The sequence below is a fragment of the Nycticebus coucang genome, chromosome 6 (assembly GCF_027406575.1).
Source record: "Nycticebus coucang isolate mNycCou1 chromosome 6, mNycCou1.pri, whole genome shotgun sequence".
Lineage (NCBI taxonomy): Eukaryota > Metazoa > Chordata > Mammalia > Primates > Lorisidae > Nycticebus > Nycticebus coucang.
Genome location: NC_069785.1, coordinates 75,117,547 through 75,133,552, shown reverse-complemented (window position 1 = coordinate 75,133,552; position 16,006 = coordinate 75,117,547). Strand labels below are relative to the sequence as shown.

General features: G+C 42.9%; 1 protein-coding gene across 11 annotated transcripts in view; it reads left to right on the top strand.

Annotated features, from left to right (window-relative positions):
- Positions 1 to 16,006, top strand: part of PARP6 (poly(ADP-ribose) polymerase family member 6) — a 35,982-nt gene that overhangs the window by 10,986 nt on the left and 8,990 nt on the right. For 4 of the 11 annotated variants that reach the window (XM_053595300.1, XM_053595298.1, XM_053595304.1 and 1 more), the window contains 12 exons: positions 1,097 to 1,246; positions 2,121 to 2,331; positions 2,814 to 2,867; positions 5,746 to 5,841; positions 6,697 to 6,789; positions 7,370 to 7,495; positions 8,247 to 8,312; positions 9,259 to 9,326; positions 12,533 to 12,581; positions 12,819 to 12,931; positions 13,892 to 13,964; positions 14,661 to 14,730. In XM_053595300.1, the coding sequence (XP_053451275.1) occupies positions 1,097 to 1,246; positions 2,121 to 2,331; positions 2,814 to 2,867; positions 5,746 to 5,841; positions 6,697 to 6,789; positions 7,370 to 7,495; positions 8,247 to 8,312; positions 9,259 to 9,326; positions 12,533 to 12,581; positions 12,819 to 12,931; positions 13,892 to 13,964; positions 14,661 to 14,730 (1,169 nt within the window). The other 7 variants (XM_053595301.1, XM_053595303.1, XM_053595302.1 and 4 more) reach the window with 7 other exon arrangements.

Sequence of the window (16,006 nt, the reverse complement as noted above, 5' to 3'; positions counted from 1 at the left end):
GAGGTGAGTGATTGCGTGAGCTCAGGAGTTTGAGACCAGCCTAAACAAGATTGAGACCTTGCTCTCAAGAAAAAAGAAAAAAGGTTTTTCTTGTACGATTGGAAAATTAAGGGAGCTGATACCTCATGGCTTTCTCTATTATGGAAGAAAGGTTAATCAGTTGTAGGGGAAGTTGGTAGCTTACAGAAGGTAATAAGGATTTAGAACAATAGCTTAAAGTAATGCTAGAAAGAACTGATCAGAGGCAAGTGAAAGGATTGATAAGTCCAGCTAAGGACCCCCAGCTCAAGTTGGAAACCATAAATTTGGGAATTTGGGGATGTCATTTTCTACCTAACAACGTCAGTACCCCTCATGTCACTGCTCACAAAGCAGAGAGTGATACTTACCTCCATCCTAGCACATGTTCCACTGTCAGCAGTATAGTCATTCTTGGCAGTAGGTCTCAAAGTTTACCGCTTTTGAAGGCTCACCTTTGAGATCTTCCTCTCAACCTTCCTAATGCCACACCCTTTAATACAGTTCCTCATGTTGTGGTGACCCCCAACCATAAAATTCTTTTCTTTTTTTTTGTAGAGACATAGTCTCACTTTACTGCCCTCGGTAGAGTGCCTTGGCGTCACACGGCTCACAGCAACCTCCAGCTCTTGGGCTTATGTGATTCTCTTGCCTCAGCCTCCTGAGCAGCTGGGACTACAGGCGCCATAAAATTATTTTCATTGCTACTTCATAACTATAATTTTGCTACTGTTATGAATCGTAATGTAAATATCTGATATGCAGTATGTATTTAGGCGACCCCTGTGAAAGGGTCGTTCGACCCCCAAAGGGATTGTGACCCACAGATTAAGAACCACTGCTCTAAAGGCAAAGCATCTCTGAAGTTTTCTGATCCGTTAGGCTAGGTATCCCCTAGGGTAAAGGCAAACTTTAAGATAGTACATTATCTTAAAAGAGTCTTTAGACACATTCCTCCTCCACAACTAGTTTTGCAGTCCCTGGGACTGAATTTTAAATCAATTGTTCTCTTAATCTTTATTTCTTGACCTACTCTCCTGCCTAATCTTGGTTAAGCCTGTTCTCTTTGATCCCTTAGGATCCTGTGTATGTTTACATCTCAACAATGGAAACATCTGAGCAACGATTTCTTAAAGACCCAGCAAGAGAAGAGGCACAGTTGGTTCAAGGCAAGTGGTACTATCAAGAAATTCCGAGCTGGCCTCAGCATCTTCTCACCCATCCCCAAGTAAGTGCTCCCTAGATCATTGTGGTAGCTCCCACCCTTCTTGATTACCTGAATTTACTTTTCCTGTCCCTTTTCTTGGTTCTCTTGGTTCTCTGAATTCTGTATCTTTAATTACTGATGACTTTTATATGGTCCAGTCTCATGTGTGTCCTCATCTTTCTACTCCTGATCTAATGTTAACACCTCATTGTTTAGGTCAAACACAATACCTAGCTCATGGTATATATTTGGAAAATTATGCCGATCTTTCCATCTTTCTTCCCTTTGGCCCCCATCCTTATTCTCCATCCTAAGGAGAAAGAGTCAGAGAATAGACACCAATTCCTTGCTCTTATGCAGGGGTGCATTGATTTATTAGCTGGATTCTAGAATTCGCTCCATTTTACAACCCTGGCCTGCATTTTATCCCTTCTACTCTCCCCAAACTTGGATAAAAATCCAGATTTGTTGCTTCCCAGATACTGTTGTTGACAGATAGTAGACATTAGGCTCTTTGGGATGCAACTACTTCTTGCCTAGCACAGTTTAACACTCTCTCTCTCTCACATGTGTGCACATACACACTCTGAGTAAATGAAATAGACAGCTGCTTTGGGATACCTAGACCAGTATCTAGGTACCATACTGACTTAACACTCTGCCTCTGCCTTCTCTCATGTTCCAATCTGAAGAACACACAGATAAGACATAAAAAGTTAATTCACACGTATGATCTACTAGTTTTGATGTTGTTTAAGATCCAGCAGGAGTTTTCTCAGAATGAGTTTGTCTTTGGTTTATTTAATTTGGTCTAGGAATCACTATCTCCAGTTCCCTTCTAGGACTTGTACTGAATCCCCATTTCATTACTTTTCTTTGCCCTCTCTGTCCCCAGGTCTCCCAGTTTCCCTATCATACAGGACTCAATGCTGAAAGGCAAACTAGGTGTACCAGAGCTTCGAGTTGGGCGCCTCATGAACCGTTCCATCTCCTGCACCATGAAGAATCCCAAAGTGGAGGTGTTTGGCTACCCTCCCAGCCCCCAGGCAGGTCTCCTGTGCCCCCAGCACTTGGGCCTCCCTTCCCCAGCACGGACCTCTCCTTTGGTACATGGGCTGGGGAGGGTTTGACTTGGGCATCAGGTGGGTGGGAATGGAAATGTGGGAGTATAGCTTCTCAAAATGAAGTGAGTGCATCATAAATCAAACCTGAGTATGTACCATACTCACTTTTTTAATGAACAGAAAGCTTATATCTATATCTGCCAAACTTCTCTGATAGTAGGCTGTGAAGTAGAGAGCCTAGAGACAGACATCAAGAAGTGTCATGATTTTATTGGGTATGGTTAGGACTTGCTAGTCAGCTACTATACTAACCTATTCCATCTATTTTGGAGGACAGGTGAGCCTTTTCTCAGAATCTTTGGCAAAAACATGCCAAAAACATCTCCAGCTTTGGGATTACTTAGACTGATCTGAGGTAGGCCTTAGCTATGTTAGCAGGATCCTAGGTGGTAGGCATGAGTGAAGTCTGTCTTGTCCTCAGCTTCATAGGAGGCTTATAAGGTTTGCCTTTTTACTCTCACCAGGTCAGTGGTCACTGCAAGAACATCCCCACTCTGGAATATGGATTCCTTGTCCAGGTAATCAAGTCAAAGCTTGATTCCAAAGCCCCTCCCAATTGTCTGACCCATTTGATCCCCTAACATCTCCCAACCCCTTAGTCAGTGAAGTATTTTCTAAGTTGCTGTGTTCCCAGAACTATACTAAATGTCAAGTGGATAGGAGGAAAGAAGCCATAGTTCTCATCCTCAAGAAGCTTTCGCATTACTGTGAAGACAGTACTTACCACTTACAATCAAGTGCAAAGGGAGGCACTGCAAATTTTAAGTGTGTGAGTCTCCAGATGAGAGAGGGATTGACATTAAGATTCTTTTTTTTTTTTTTTTTGAGACAGACTCTAACTATGTCTCCGTGGGTAGAGTGCCGTGGCGTAACAGCTTACAGCAATCTCAAACTCTTGGGTGTAAGCAATTCTCTTGCTTCAGCCTCCCAAGTACTTAGGACTACAGGCATCCACCACAATGCCCTGCTGCTTTTTTGCAGTTTTCATTATTGTTTAGCTGGTCGGGGCTGAGTTCAAACCCGCCAGCCTTAGGGCATGTGGCTGGCATCGTAACCACTGTGCTGTGGGCACAAAGCCAACACCAAGTTTCTTCCATACACTTTTTTTTTTTTTTTTTTTTTCAGTTTTGGCCAGGGCCGGGTTTGAACCCGCCACCCCCGGTATTTGGGGCTGGCGCCCTGCTCCTTGAGCCACAGGCACCGCCCTGACACTAAGTTTCTTTCTTTTTTTTTTTTTTTTTTTTGTGGTTTTTGGCCGGGGCTGGGTTTGAACCCGCCACCTCCGGCATATGGGACCAGCGCCCTACTCCTTGAGCCACAGGCGCCGCCCTGACACTAAGTTTCTTATGAGCCTCAATATCCCTTGCTCAACTGTCAGAAAAACTGACGACCTCTTTCAGTGCTTAGCAACTTCTTTAAAAAAACCTCTTTGCTCTGTGACACCACAGCACTCTACCCAGGGAAACATAGTGAGACTCTGTCTCAAACAAACAAAAAAAAAACCTCTTTGCTGAGTGCAGTGTCTCACACCTATAATCCTAGCAGTCTGGGAGGCCAAGGTGGGTAGATTGTTTGAGCTTAGGGGTTCGAGACCAACCTGAGCAAAAAGCAAGACCCCCATCTCTACTAAAAATAGAAAAACTGAGGAAAGAGGATCCCTTGAGCCCAAGAGTTGGAGGTTGCTGTGAGCTATGATGCCAGGCACTCTACAGGGGGACAGTTTGAGACTCTGTCTCAAAAAACAGAAAAAACAACCTCTTCATTCCTTGGATGTGCTTTCACTTTTGTATCTCTGTAACCTTTGTTCATGCCATTCCCTTTCTTCCCCATATTTGCCTTATTGCCATCAAAGTAAGTAATGATTGCCATCATTACTCCTATTGCTTTAACTGGAAATGACCTCTTCCCTCACTGAACTCATTTATGGATCCTTTTTATTTTATGTGTCACCTACATGTCACATACTATATGCTGCCTTGAATTATAATTAACTTGTATACATGCCATAGCTCCCCCATTGGAGTTGAGTGTCTGAGAAGACAATCTTTTGTGTTATTACATAATCAAGATTTTTCAGAGCTGGTTACATGTCAGGATTTCAGTAAATTTGCATTACATGAATGAATAAAACCTAAAGGCATATGAAATGAGAATAACCTGGTTTACAAACAGAAGCTATTTTAAAGGGTCGGAAAAAACTCTTTAGGGTATTGCTTCATGAGCTCTGAATTTGTGCCATCTTTCCAGTACAGGGCCCTTTTGACCAGTGGACTGGCTCATTATTCTAGGCAGGTAAAATGGCTTCTCAGGCCCCCTGACATCTGATCATGGACAGAATACTTTCATGTTCCCAATGAATAGTAACTACAACTACTGTTAATAATTTGATTAGTACCTGTTTGTTTGTTTACTTACTATTTATTGAGACAGAATCTCAGTTGCCTTGAGATTGAGTGCCAAGGCATAATAGCTCACAGCAACCTCAAACTCTTGGGCTCCAGAGAGCCTCTTGTCTCAGCCTCCCAAGAAGCTGGGACTATAGGTGCCTGCTACAACTCTTTGCTAATTTTTCTGTTTTTAGTAGAAATGGGGTCTCACTCTTGCTCAGGCTGGTCTTGAACTCTTGAGCTTAGGCAATGCACCTGCCTTGGCCTCCCAGAGTGGTAGGATTACAGATATGAGCCACTGCACTGTTCTTATTTTTAAAATACTTTAATGGGCTGGGTGCAGTGGCTTATGCCTATAATCATACCACTCTGGGAGGCCAAGGCGGGTAGAGTTCAAGACCAACCTGAGCAGGAGTTCAAGAACAACCTGAGCAGGAGTGAGACCCCCCATTTCTACTAAAAAGAGAAATACTAGCCTAGTGGAGTGGTGGGCACCTATGGTCCCAACTGCTTGGGAGGTTGAGGCAAGAGGATTGCTGTAGCCGAAGAGCTTCAGGTTGGTGTGATCTGTGATGCCATGGCCCTCTTCACAGGGCAAGAGTAATACTCCATCTCAAAAAAAAAGTAAATTAATAAATAAAAATACTTTCATGGAAAGCATCTCATATCTTGTAATACCCATATAAGGTGAATAATCTTCTGATTTATAAATGAAGAAATGAAGGCTTAGATTAACTGACTTGCCCAAAGTTATACATGGTATTAAGTAGTAGAGGTGGGATGTTAACCCAACTCTTCTAAATCAAATTTTGTGGCTGGTCTTAATTTTTACTGTACTATGCCATATTAGCTCTGTAGTCAGGCCATCAATTTAAGTGCAGGGCCTAAGAATAGATCCTACCTTAGGCAAAGGGCTGAGATGGGCGGGGATAGCTGGAAAAGAAACTCAGATTATTTCCCGTATCTGTGCCTGTACTTCCAAAAGACTTAGAATCCGTTCTATCTCCAGATCATGAAGTATGCAGAGCAGAGGATTCCAACATTGAATGAATACTGTGTGGTGTGTGATGAGCAGCATGTCTTCCAGAACGGTTCCATGCTCAAGGTACAGGTTCCTGCCCTGTGACCCTCTTAGCTAAGTCCCCTTCACTCCTCATCTGTCCTTTATTTATTTCTTCCCAGGCCTATGGTAAAAGTAGAATTCTGTCCATGTTCCCTGAAACTCTAAAAATAATTATTTTTCTCAGTTCTGCTTAGAGAGATAAGGATATGATAATATTTTTGAGGGTATAGTTCACCTAATATGTAAAAATGGGAATCAGCTGGCTTGGTGCCCATAGCTCAGTAGTTAGGGCACCGGCCACATACACCAGGGCCTGATGAGTTTGAATCCAGCCCCGGCCTGCTAAACAATAATGACAACTACAACAAAAAATAGCCAGGCATTGTGGTGGACGCCTGTAGTCCCAGCTACTTGGGAGGCTAAGGCAAGAGAATTGCTTAAACCAAGAGTTTGAGGTTGCTGTGAACTGTGATGCCATAGCACTCTACTGAAGGCAACATAGTGAGACTCTCTCAAAAAAAAAAAAAGGGGGGGGGATCAGGTATTGGTGAAGATGATTGGCTATGATGCTGTCCTCAGGGACTCCAAGTCTAGTCTATCTTACCAGTAAGATAGTCACTTAACTATAAGTCACAGTACATTAAGTGTATAGAAGAGATGGGAGCAATGTTGTGGAATCTCAGAAGAGAGAGCATCTGACTACCTAGGAAGAGCAGGGAAGGCTTCATAGAGGTGGCATTAGTAATTTAAGTCTTACTGATAGTTTTCTCTGGACTTACAGGACTTCAAATTATGACCTTGTTCTAGAGTTGTTTAAGGTCAGGGCTGCCCCTTTCTCCCTGTGCCTTCTTATTGCGCACACCATACCACCACCTTCTGTTTAATATGTCCATTCAGCCAGCTGTCTGTACTCGTGAACTGTGTGTCTTCTCCTTCTACACACTGGGTGTCATGTCTGGAGCTGCAGAAGAGGTGGCTACTGGAGCAGAGGTATGGGAGAGGGAGAAGCAGCTGGGGAATTGGGTTCAAGAGAGTCAGGGGAACCCAGCGATTTCACTTCTTGGAATTTCACCTCCAAGAACACTTTCACCTATAAGGATATTATTTATTATGGTATTGTTTGTAAAATAAAAATGGGTGCATCCCATCTGTAAATGATCTAGTTAAAGAAATTACAGTATGTCCTTACAGCTATTATCTTGGGTAGAAAATTGTAATGTAGAGGTCTATGAAAAAAACAACAAAATAACAGTATATGAAGTCAAATTGCCTATATAAGAAAATAACTATTTCCATAGGAAAAATACCCTGAAGGGTATACTGTGTATATCAAATTTGCCATTAGTTACCTGTGAGGAATGGGATTTTCTTGGGGGGCAAGGGTATGATTTTTATCTTTTCTTTAATCACTTTAGTATTATTTAAATATTTATGAACTTGTATTTTTTTAATTAAAAAACCGTAAATACATTTGGTTTTCTAAAGAACAGCAGGGAGAAATGCCGGGTCTTAACATGACTCTTGGTTAGGGAAGTTATTTAGCTTCTATCCCCTTTTCCGTTCCCCTAAGGTGGTGGATCTGCTGGTGGCCATGTGTAGGGCAGCTCTGGAGTCCCCTAGAAAGAGCATCATCTTTGAGCCTTATCCCTCCGTGGTGGACCCCACAGATCCCAAGACTCTGGCCTTTAATCCTAAGGTATAAATTACTTGGTAAGAAAGTCAGGGATAAAGAACCGAAATGGTAAAAGGTAGTGGGAAACTATGCACTGTCATTCCAGTATATACATGGTTTGGAATAAAGGGCAGGAAAAAGGGAACATTTGTTTCTTGGAAACCCTTAAACCCAAGGATTTAGCTGTTTCAATGAGTATAGCTGAGTTTCTCATAGGAGGGGGAGAAGAATTAATAATAGTTATGCCATGGTAGGGAAGAATATAAGCTTTGGAGCCAGACAGACATGGGTTTCCATTTGAGGTTCTGCTGGTCCCTAGTTGAATGGTGTTAGTCAAGTCACTTAAACTTTCTGAATGTCCCCAATTTTCTAGTCTGTAAAAAAGGGATAATACTTGTTTTGCAGATTGTTATGAAAATGAGGGCTAGTATATGTTGGTGTACTGTTAATACATATTAGATTTCTCCAGATTAACAGAATCAGTAGGAAATAAATATATATACACACACATAAATACACACATACATAGAGAGAGAGAGAGTGAGTACAAGTGCTCTCTAGAAAGAGAGAGAGCGAGATTTATTATAAGAAATTACCTAAACATGATTATGGAGGATGACAAGTCCCACCATCTATAGTCCTTCAGTTCTTTCTATGACGTGTTATCCTGTTTCCATGGGCCTAGACTTCTTTGTACATCTGGCCTTCCTTCTTATCACATCTTACTCTCTGCTTTTCTTTATCTGGCTCTTCTTTTCCCATTGATTCTCCACAGAAGAAGAATTACGAGCGGCTTCAGAAAGCCCTGGATAGTGTGATGTCCATTCGGGAGATGACCCAGGTATTTTTCCTTCTGTCTGTCCCTTCCCTTCTGCCTGCCCAGTTCATATGACCTGTTCTGCTTGTAATTTGTGGGAATAGGATGAGGATTTAGGGAAGCTACTCAAATTCCTCACTGTATTTTTTTTTTTTAAGTCTTCCTTCTTTAACCTTTTCAATTCTTGTTCTCTGTTAGGTTAGCTTTGTTACTCTTTAATCTCTTCACTCTTAGTGTCACCCTCACACTTCACCTTTGCTGCTAATTCCTTTACAAATTATTCATATTTAATGTTTTCCCACAATTCTTAGGGAATTAGAGAAGTAAGGGAAAGACATCCTCCCAGGGTTGGGAGGATGAGGGGGTCTTGGAGGTAAGGAACTAGACCCAGGGGCCTATATCGTCTATCCTTCCAGGGATGGGGCAGCCACATGGAGCAGTGACCATCCTTTGACTCAAGGCTGTCCCTCACCAGACTTCCTCACCCCTCGTCTGCAATCTCTGCATGAATAGACATTCATTTGTACTCACATTTACAAGTGGGCCTCTTCTCAGCAAATCCTATATTATTATGGTTCAGATTAACACATAAGATAACACCTAGGAGGGATGATTTACTTGTCAGAAGGACTCTGCTTTCTGTAAAGATTTACCACAGGACTTTTTAGCCTAATCTTTCTGGGACATTGATTTTATTTATTTTTTGATTTACAATCAACTTTTTAGGGCTGTAGGAATTGCATAAAATGAGGGAGACCCACCTGCATGTTGTTTTTGTAAGCATCTTCAGTCATTTTCATATTTATTTATGAGTCTTCCCAACCTGAGTGGGACTCTGAGGGTGGGAACCCCACCTCCTCTCCTCTGTGTGTCCTTTGGTGCCTGCCTTTCCCTGGGCTCTGATAGGCTTTGGAAAGTGGGAGGGCACCCACCATTCCTAAGAGATAACCTCATGGCCATTGTCTTACAGGGCTCATATTTGGAAATCAAGAAGCAGATGGACAAGTTGGATCCCCTGGCCCATCCTCTCCTACAGTGGTATGGATAGAATGGCTCATCCTTACTGGGGCTTGGGGACACAGGGAGGCATTGGATACGGAGCCTATGTCTTTCTCTTAGAGGTGGTTTCAGCATCCTTTCCAAGGTTGTAGACCATATTATGGCTTTTTCTTGCAGTTCTATTCTTTTTTTTTTTTTTTTTTGTAGAGACAGAGTCTCACTGTACCACCCTCGGGTAGAGTGCCATGACTTCACATGGCTCACAGCAACCTCCAGCTCTTGGGCTTACGCGATTCTCCTGCCTCAGCCTCCCAAGCAGCTGGGACTACAGGCGCCCGCCACAACACCTGGCTATTTTTTTGTTGCAGTTTGGCCGGGGCTGGGTTTGAACCCACTACCCTCGGTATATGGGGCTGGCGCCCTACTCACTGAGCCACAGGCACTGCCCGCAGTTCTATTCTTTATACCTCAACCTTGACAAGAATTCAAATCCTATAAAGTTCCGAACAAAATTTTTTTTTATTTTGGAGACAGAGTCTCACTTTGTCACCTTTGGTAGAGTGCCATGGTGTTGTAGCTCACAGCAACCTCAAGCTCTTGTGCTCAAGCAATCCTCTTGTCTCAGCCTTCCTAGTAGCTGGGACTACAGGCACCTGCCACAATACCCAGCTATTTTTAGAGACAGGTTCTTGCTTTTGCTTGGTAACAGGCATGAGCCACTACACCCAGCCTAACTTCCACAAAATTCTGACATTTCTGAAGTTTAGGTATTCCATGTTTCCCAGTAGCCTTTTTTGTTTTGTTTTCTTTTTTTGAGATCAAATCTTACCCTATTGCCCTGGGTAGAGTGCCTTAGCCTCCTGCGTAGCTGGGACTATAGGCATGCATCACCATGCCTGGCAAGTTTTTCTATTTTTAGTAGAGATGGGGTCTTGCTCTTGTTCAGGCTGGTCTAAAACTCCTGAGGTCAAGCAGTCCACCCACCTCGACCTCCCATAGTGTTAGGATTACAGGCGTGAGTCACTCCACCCAGCTGTTTTCTTAATTTCTTTTTTAAATTGCCAAGTGAAAATTATTTATTGTGCACAAGGTGATATTTTGCAATATGCATATATTGTAGAGTGGCTCAATAAAACTAATTAACATATATATTACCTCACATATGTATTTTTTGTGGTGAGAACACTTAAAATCTATTCTCTCCATGATTTTCAAGAATATAATATGTTGTTATTAAGTATAGTCATGACCAATAGGTTTTTTTTTTTTTTTTAGAGACAGAGTCTCACTTTGTTGCCCTCAATAGAGGGCCATGGCGTCACAGCTCACAGCAATCTCCAGCTCTTGGGCTTAGGCGATTCTCTTGCCTCAGCCTTCCTAGTAGCTAGGACTACAGGCACCCACCATAACACCTGGCTATTTTTTTTGGTGCAATTTGGCCGGGGCCGGGTTTGAACCTGCCACCCTTGGTATATAGGACTGGGGCCCTACTCACTGAGCCACAGGCGCCGCCCTAACAGTAGGTTTTTTAGTGTCCTTTGCATGTAAGAATTAACACTGTTCATTTCAACTAAATTTTCTATGCTTCCAGAGAGGTCTGTGTCACCCTGCTATCCCCTTCCTCTGTCTTAGGGCCTTCCTAGATCATGTAGAATGTCCAGAGCCTTGAGGCACTATTATTATTCCTTTCTTTTTTTTTTTTTTTTTTTTTTGTAGAGACAGAGTCTCACTGTACCGCCCTCGGTAGAGTGCCATGGCGTCACACGGCTCACAGCAACCTCTAACTCTTGGGCTTACGCGATTCTCTTGCCTCAGCCTCCCCAGCAGCTGGGACTACAGGCGCCCGCCACAACGCCCGGCTATTTTTTTGGTTGCAGTTTGGCCGGGGCTGGGTTTGAACCTACCACCCTCGGCATATGGGGCCGGCGCCCTACTCCCTGAGCCACAGGCGCCGCCCTATTATTCCTTTCTTTTAGCAAAGATTCTGACTGTTCCTTACTATCCTCCTTCCCTGACCTTGACTTCTTTTCTGTTTCCCTGACATAGCTTGCTCCTTCTAGCCTTCCTCTCTCTTCTTAGTCAGGCTTTGACATCATTAATTCCTCAATGCAATAGTTTCCTCCTTCGTAGCCTGAAGAATAACTGGGCATAGACCATTCAGAGTGGCATCACAAGTACATGGATGAGGCATTAAAAAACTGAACTATGTCCACTGTGGGAGATAGTGCTCTCTTTCTGAGCCCTCAAATGTTTTCTGCCTGTGTTTTCTCCTGTCCTTCCTCCAATTCAGCCCATATACAGTCTAATCTATTTCTGACTCCTCAGGACAGTCACTCTAATTCCTTTTGTTTCTTTCTCCAGCCTAGATACTATTTTTTTCTACATTCCGCTCATCCTTGAGAGCCTTCAGGATTCCTCTGAGCTCAGGCAGGATGGCTTCTGATCCCCATTTCTGAGTCTCATTCCAAATCTTGGTGTAAATTGTCACCATCCTAATTTAGAGTTCTATTATTTTTTGTTGTCATTGTTGTTGTAGATGACATCTTGTGGTCTTCCTTTAGCTCTATCATTTTCTCTCCCTAAATGTAGGAGCCCAGCTCTCCTTCCTTCCTTTCTTTCATCTTTCTTTTTCTTTTCTTTTTTTTTTTTTTTTTTTTTGAGACAATCTTGTTCTGTCACCCTGGATAGAGTGCTATGGTGTTATAGCTCACAGCAATGTCAAACCCCTGGGCTTAAGTGATCCTCTCACCTCAGCCTCCTGAAATAACTGAGACTACAGGTACCTGCCACAATGCCCGGCTAGTTTTTCTGCTTTTAGGAGAAATGGATTCTCACCCTTGCTCAGGCTGGTCTTGAACTCCTGAGCTCAAACAGTCCACACCTCAGCCTCCCAGAGTGCTAGGATTATAGGCGTGAGCCACCTTGCCCAACCTTTTTCATCTGCTGTTAATTCTCCAACAGCTAGCTGGTCTCTGGTCAGTAGCTTTTTTATGTTTTTGTACATAAGTATTATTACCCAAAAGTAATATCCAGATAGTGACCTGGACATTTTACCAGCTCAGGAATTCTTGCTTATTCTCCCCAGGGCAGAGGAAGGCTGCTTGTTTTGAGGATAGCCTAACGACATAGTTAATGTATATATATTGGAGCTGTCTAAACTGTCCAACTATGTATGTCTCTGTTTTTCACATAGTTATTTACTTAAGTTTTTCTGTCCTGTTGTTTTTTTTCTCTGTTTCTTCCAGGATCATCTCTAGCAACAGGTCACACATCGTCAAACTACCTCTCAGCAGGGTAAGTGACCATTTTCCCGTTAAACTCTTAAATTTCTGATGAGGGGCAGGGAGGGGCTGTAAGTCAGCCATATTGCTCCTAGATCTGCCTAGCTAGCTTTGTCAATCAACGCAGGGTTTGAGCCTTAGCATGTTTCCCTTGTGTGGGGTCAGCCTGCTGTTTTCCCTATTCATAACCCTTCTCTCCCTGATCTCAGTTTCTGTTCTGTTTTCCTGATCCCACCCCCACCCTGGGCAGCAGCTGAAGTTCATGCACACCTCACACCAGTTCCTCCTGCTGAGCAGCCCTCCTGCCAAGGAGGCTCGGTTCCGGACCGCCAAGAAGCTCTATGGCAGCACCTTTGCCTTCCAGTGAGGAGGCTAGGGGCTGGGGGCTGGGCATTGGGGGAGGGGTGTGGGAAGAGTGCCCTTGAGGTACATGAGTTTGTGTTACCCGTGTTCATTAACTGGTGTCAGTAAATATTTATTAAGTGCTATTGTGGTAGGTGATGTGCAGGATAAAAAGATACACATGATGTGGTCTTTATTCTTAAATGACTTAATGATATAGTTGAAGAGAAATAACATTTACATATAAAAGGATGTGGTTGAAGGAACAGATTGGAAGGGATAGATTTAAAAGTTATTTTGAAAGAAAATCTGTAATGTATGCCTGATTGTAAGATGGCGAGAGAAAGAGAGAGGTAGTAAAGGTAATTTGGAGTGGTAGTATCCTTTTCTTAAGATAGAACATGAAGTCAGAATTGGAAGCCATATTTGGGATCAGTGTTAAGTTTGTTGAATTTGAGATGAATTTGTTGAACTTTAAGTATCAGAAGAGTAGGCAAAAAAAAAAAAAAAAAAAAAAATTCTGAACCAACAATTGAGTATTTGGGATGGAATTACTTGAAGCACAGAAGAGAGGTTGGAACTGGAAGCAGGGGTCCTCAAACTACAGCCCACGGGCCACATGCAGCGGTGTGATTGTACTTGTTCCCGTTTTTTTTTTTTTTACTTCAAAATAAGATGTTTGCAGTGTGCATAGGAATTTGTTCATAGTTTTTTTTTTTTTAAACTATAGTCCGGCCCTCCGACGGTCTGAGGGACATTGAACTGGCCCCCTGTTTAAAAAGTTTGAGGACCCCTGATAGGGTATAACCACACACACAAATCTTGCATGCCTGTGACTATTCATGTGCGTGTTCATGATTAAGTGTCTCTCTGTCCATCTTCATGTCCTGTGTGGGTACGAATGGGTGGGAATGGCAGTCCTGGAAGTGCCCTGGGGAACCTCGTACCACGAGGAGACATGTATTCTACCCTGCCTTACAGTGGGTCCCACATTGAGAACTGGCATTCGATCCTGCGCAATGGGCTGGTCAATGCATCCTACACCAAACTGCAGGTGAGGCTGTGCCCCTTTCCTTTCTCTCTACCCTCTCCCTGCCCCACACTGTTTTGGGATAGTCTACTCTAGATTACTTACCTATTTTTGTCTCAGTGTGCACAAGCTTAGCCTGTCTTGGGGGCTTTCCTAGAGAAGAAGTTGGAACTATACATACAGAGTGAACGTGGCTGTTGTGTATTTGATCTCAGGCTGTGCTTTTGGTGATTTGGGAATGGGAATGTACCTATAGGCAGGAATATGAAATTGCTGATTGCAGCTGCTGTGATGAATCAACCTATTAAAGCATTTCAATTTATGTGGCTATTCATTTAAAGAGTTGATATGGGAGACTTGTTTCTTTGCCCTGACAGACTTGAGGGAATGGGTATTGTCCCTTCTCTGGCTACCTATTCTATAGTACCTCCTTCTTTGAACCTGGACATGTAAGGCGTGGGGATAGGCTGAAGGACTGATCCAGTGGCTTTGCCAGTTCCCACTCTCCAAGGCAATGTTATCTGATATTTCATAGGTAAACGGGTTAATCTGCATCTACTTCTCAGTGAGTCAGCTTTTCAAGAGTAGGTGCTTAGAGTTTTTTGAACGAATGAGAAGGTAGATGGAGGGACAATGAGCTTGGTAAGCCTTGCGGATGCCTAATATAAAGCCATCGGAGAGCTCAGGCTCATATTGCTCATCCTGGTGTTTCCCTGCAAGCTGCATGGAGCAGCCTATGGCAAAGGCATCTACCTGAGCCCCATCTCCAGTATTTCCTTTGGATACTCAGGTAAGAAATACTTTCTGGCCACCTTGACTCTATTTACATCGCATCTGTTTGTGAACACATGATCTATGTGCTCTCGCCCCCAATATAGATACTTGGTCTGTGTCAGCTCTCTCCTGAATCATGGATACATAGTCTGTTTTTCTGTTTTTTCTTATTAGAAAATTGGATTCTTGGGCAGCGCCTGTGGCTCAAGGAGTAGGGCGCCAGCCCCATATGCTGGAGGTGGCAGGTTCAAACCCAGCCCTGGCAAAAAAAAAAAAAATTTGGATTCTTGGCTCGGTGCCTGTAGCTCAGCGGCTAGGGCGCCAGCCACAAACACCAGAGCTGCTGGGTTCAAACCTAACCCGGGCCTGCCAAACAACAATGACAATTACAACCAAAAAAAATAGCCGGGCGTTGTGGTGGGCAGCTGTAGTCTCAGCTACTTAGGAGGCTGAGGCAAGAGAATCGCTTAAGCTAAAGAGTTTGAGGTTGCTGTGAGCTGTGACACCATGGCATTCTACCAAGGGTGACATAGTGAGACACTGTCTCAAAAAAAAAAAAAAAGAAAAAGAAAATTAGATTCTTTACAAAGTGAGGCCAGTTATTGCTAATGGTTTTATTTATTGTAGGGGCTTAGCCCTGGGAATAGGTTGAGAAATACCTGCAAGATAACAAGGCTTTTTGTAGACCACATTTTTGTGTTGGCTATTATAGACTGTGTGCACATGTGTATGTGAGTTTATGTGTGAATACTCCTGAAGTTTTGAGTGCTTTCTGTTGGCTTACATTTCTGGAGACATTGTTCTATCTGGCAAACGTATTTATTTTTATTTTTATTTTATTCTATTTTATTTTTGCAATTTTTGGCTGGAGCTGGGTTTGAACCCGCCACCTCCGGCATATGGGGCCAGCACCCTACTCCTTTGAGCCACAGGCGCCGCCTGGCAATTATATTTTAAAATGTAAACTATCCATAATCATATACTACTATGTTAGTCACATTGAATATAAGAGAAAGCATTTTTAGTGCATGAATGAGGTTCAGAGATGAATCCGATTTAGAAAAGGCATCTCCAACTTAGACCTCTCTCAGTCTTTCTGCTTCATGTTGTCTTAGCTCCTTTCCTGTCTACTTTTGTTCTTATTCGATGTAGTCTCTGTATCTGGTATGACACCATGTAGTTATGTGTCCACCATATGAAGGGGATTGTTCTTTATAGGTTATCTGGTATTCTGCAATAATTTTAACTGTTATAAAGGTAATAAAACTTAGTGCTAGAATCCAAGAACTAAA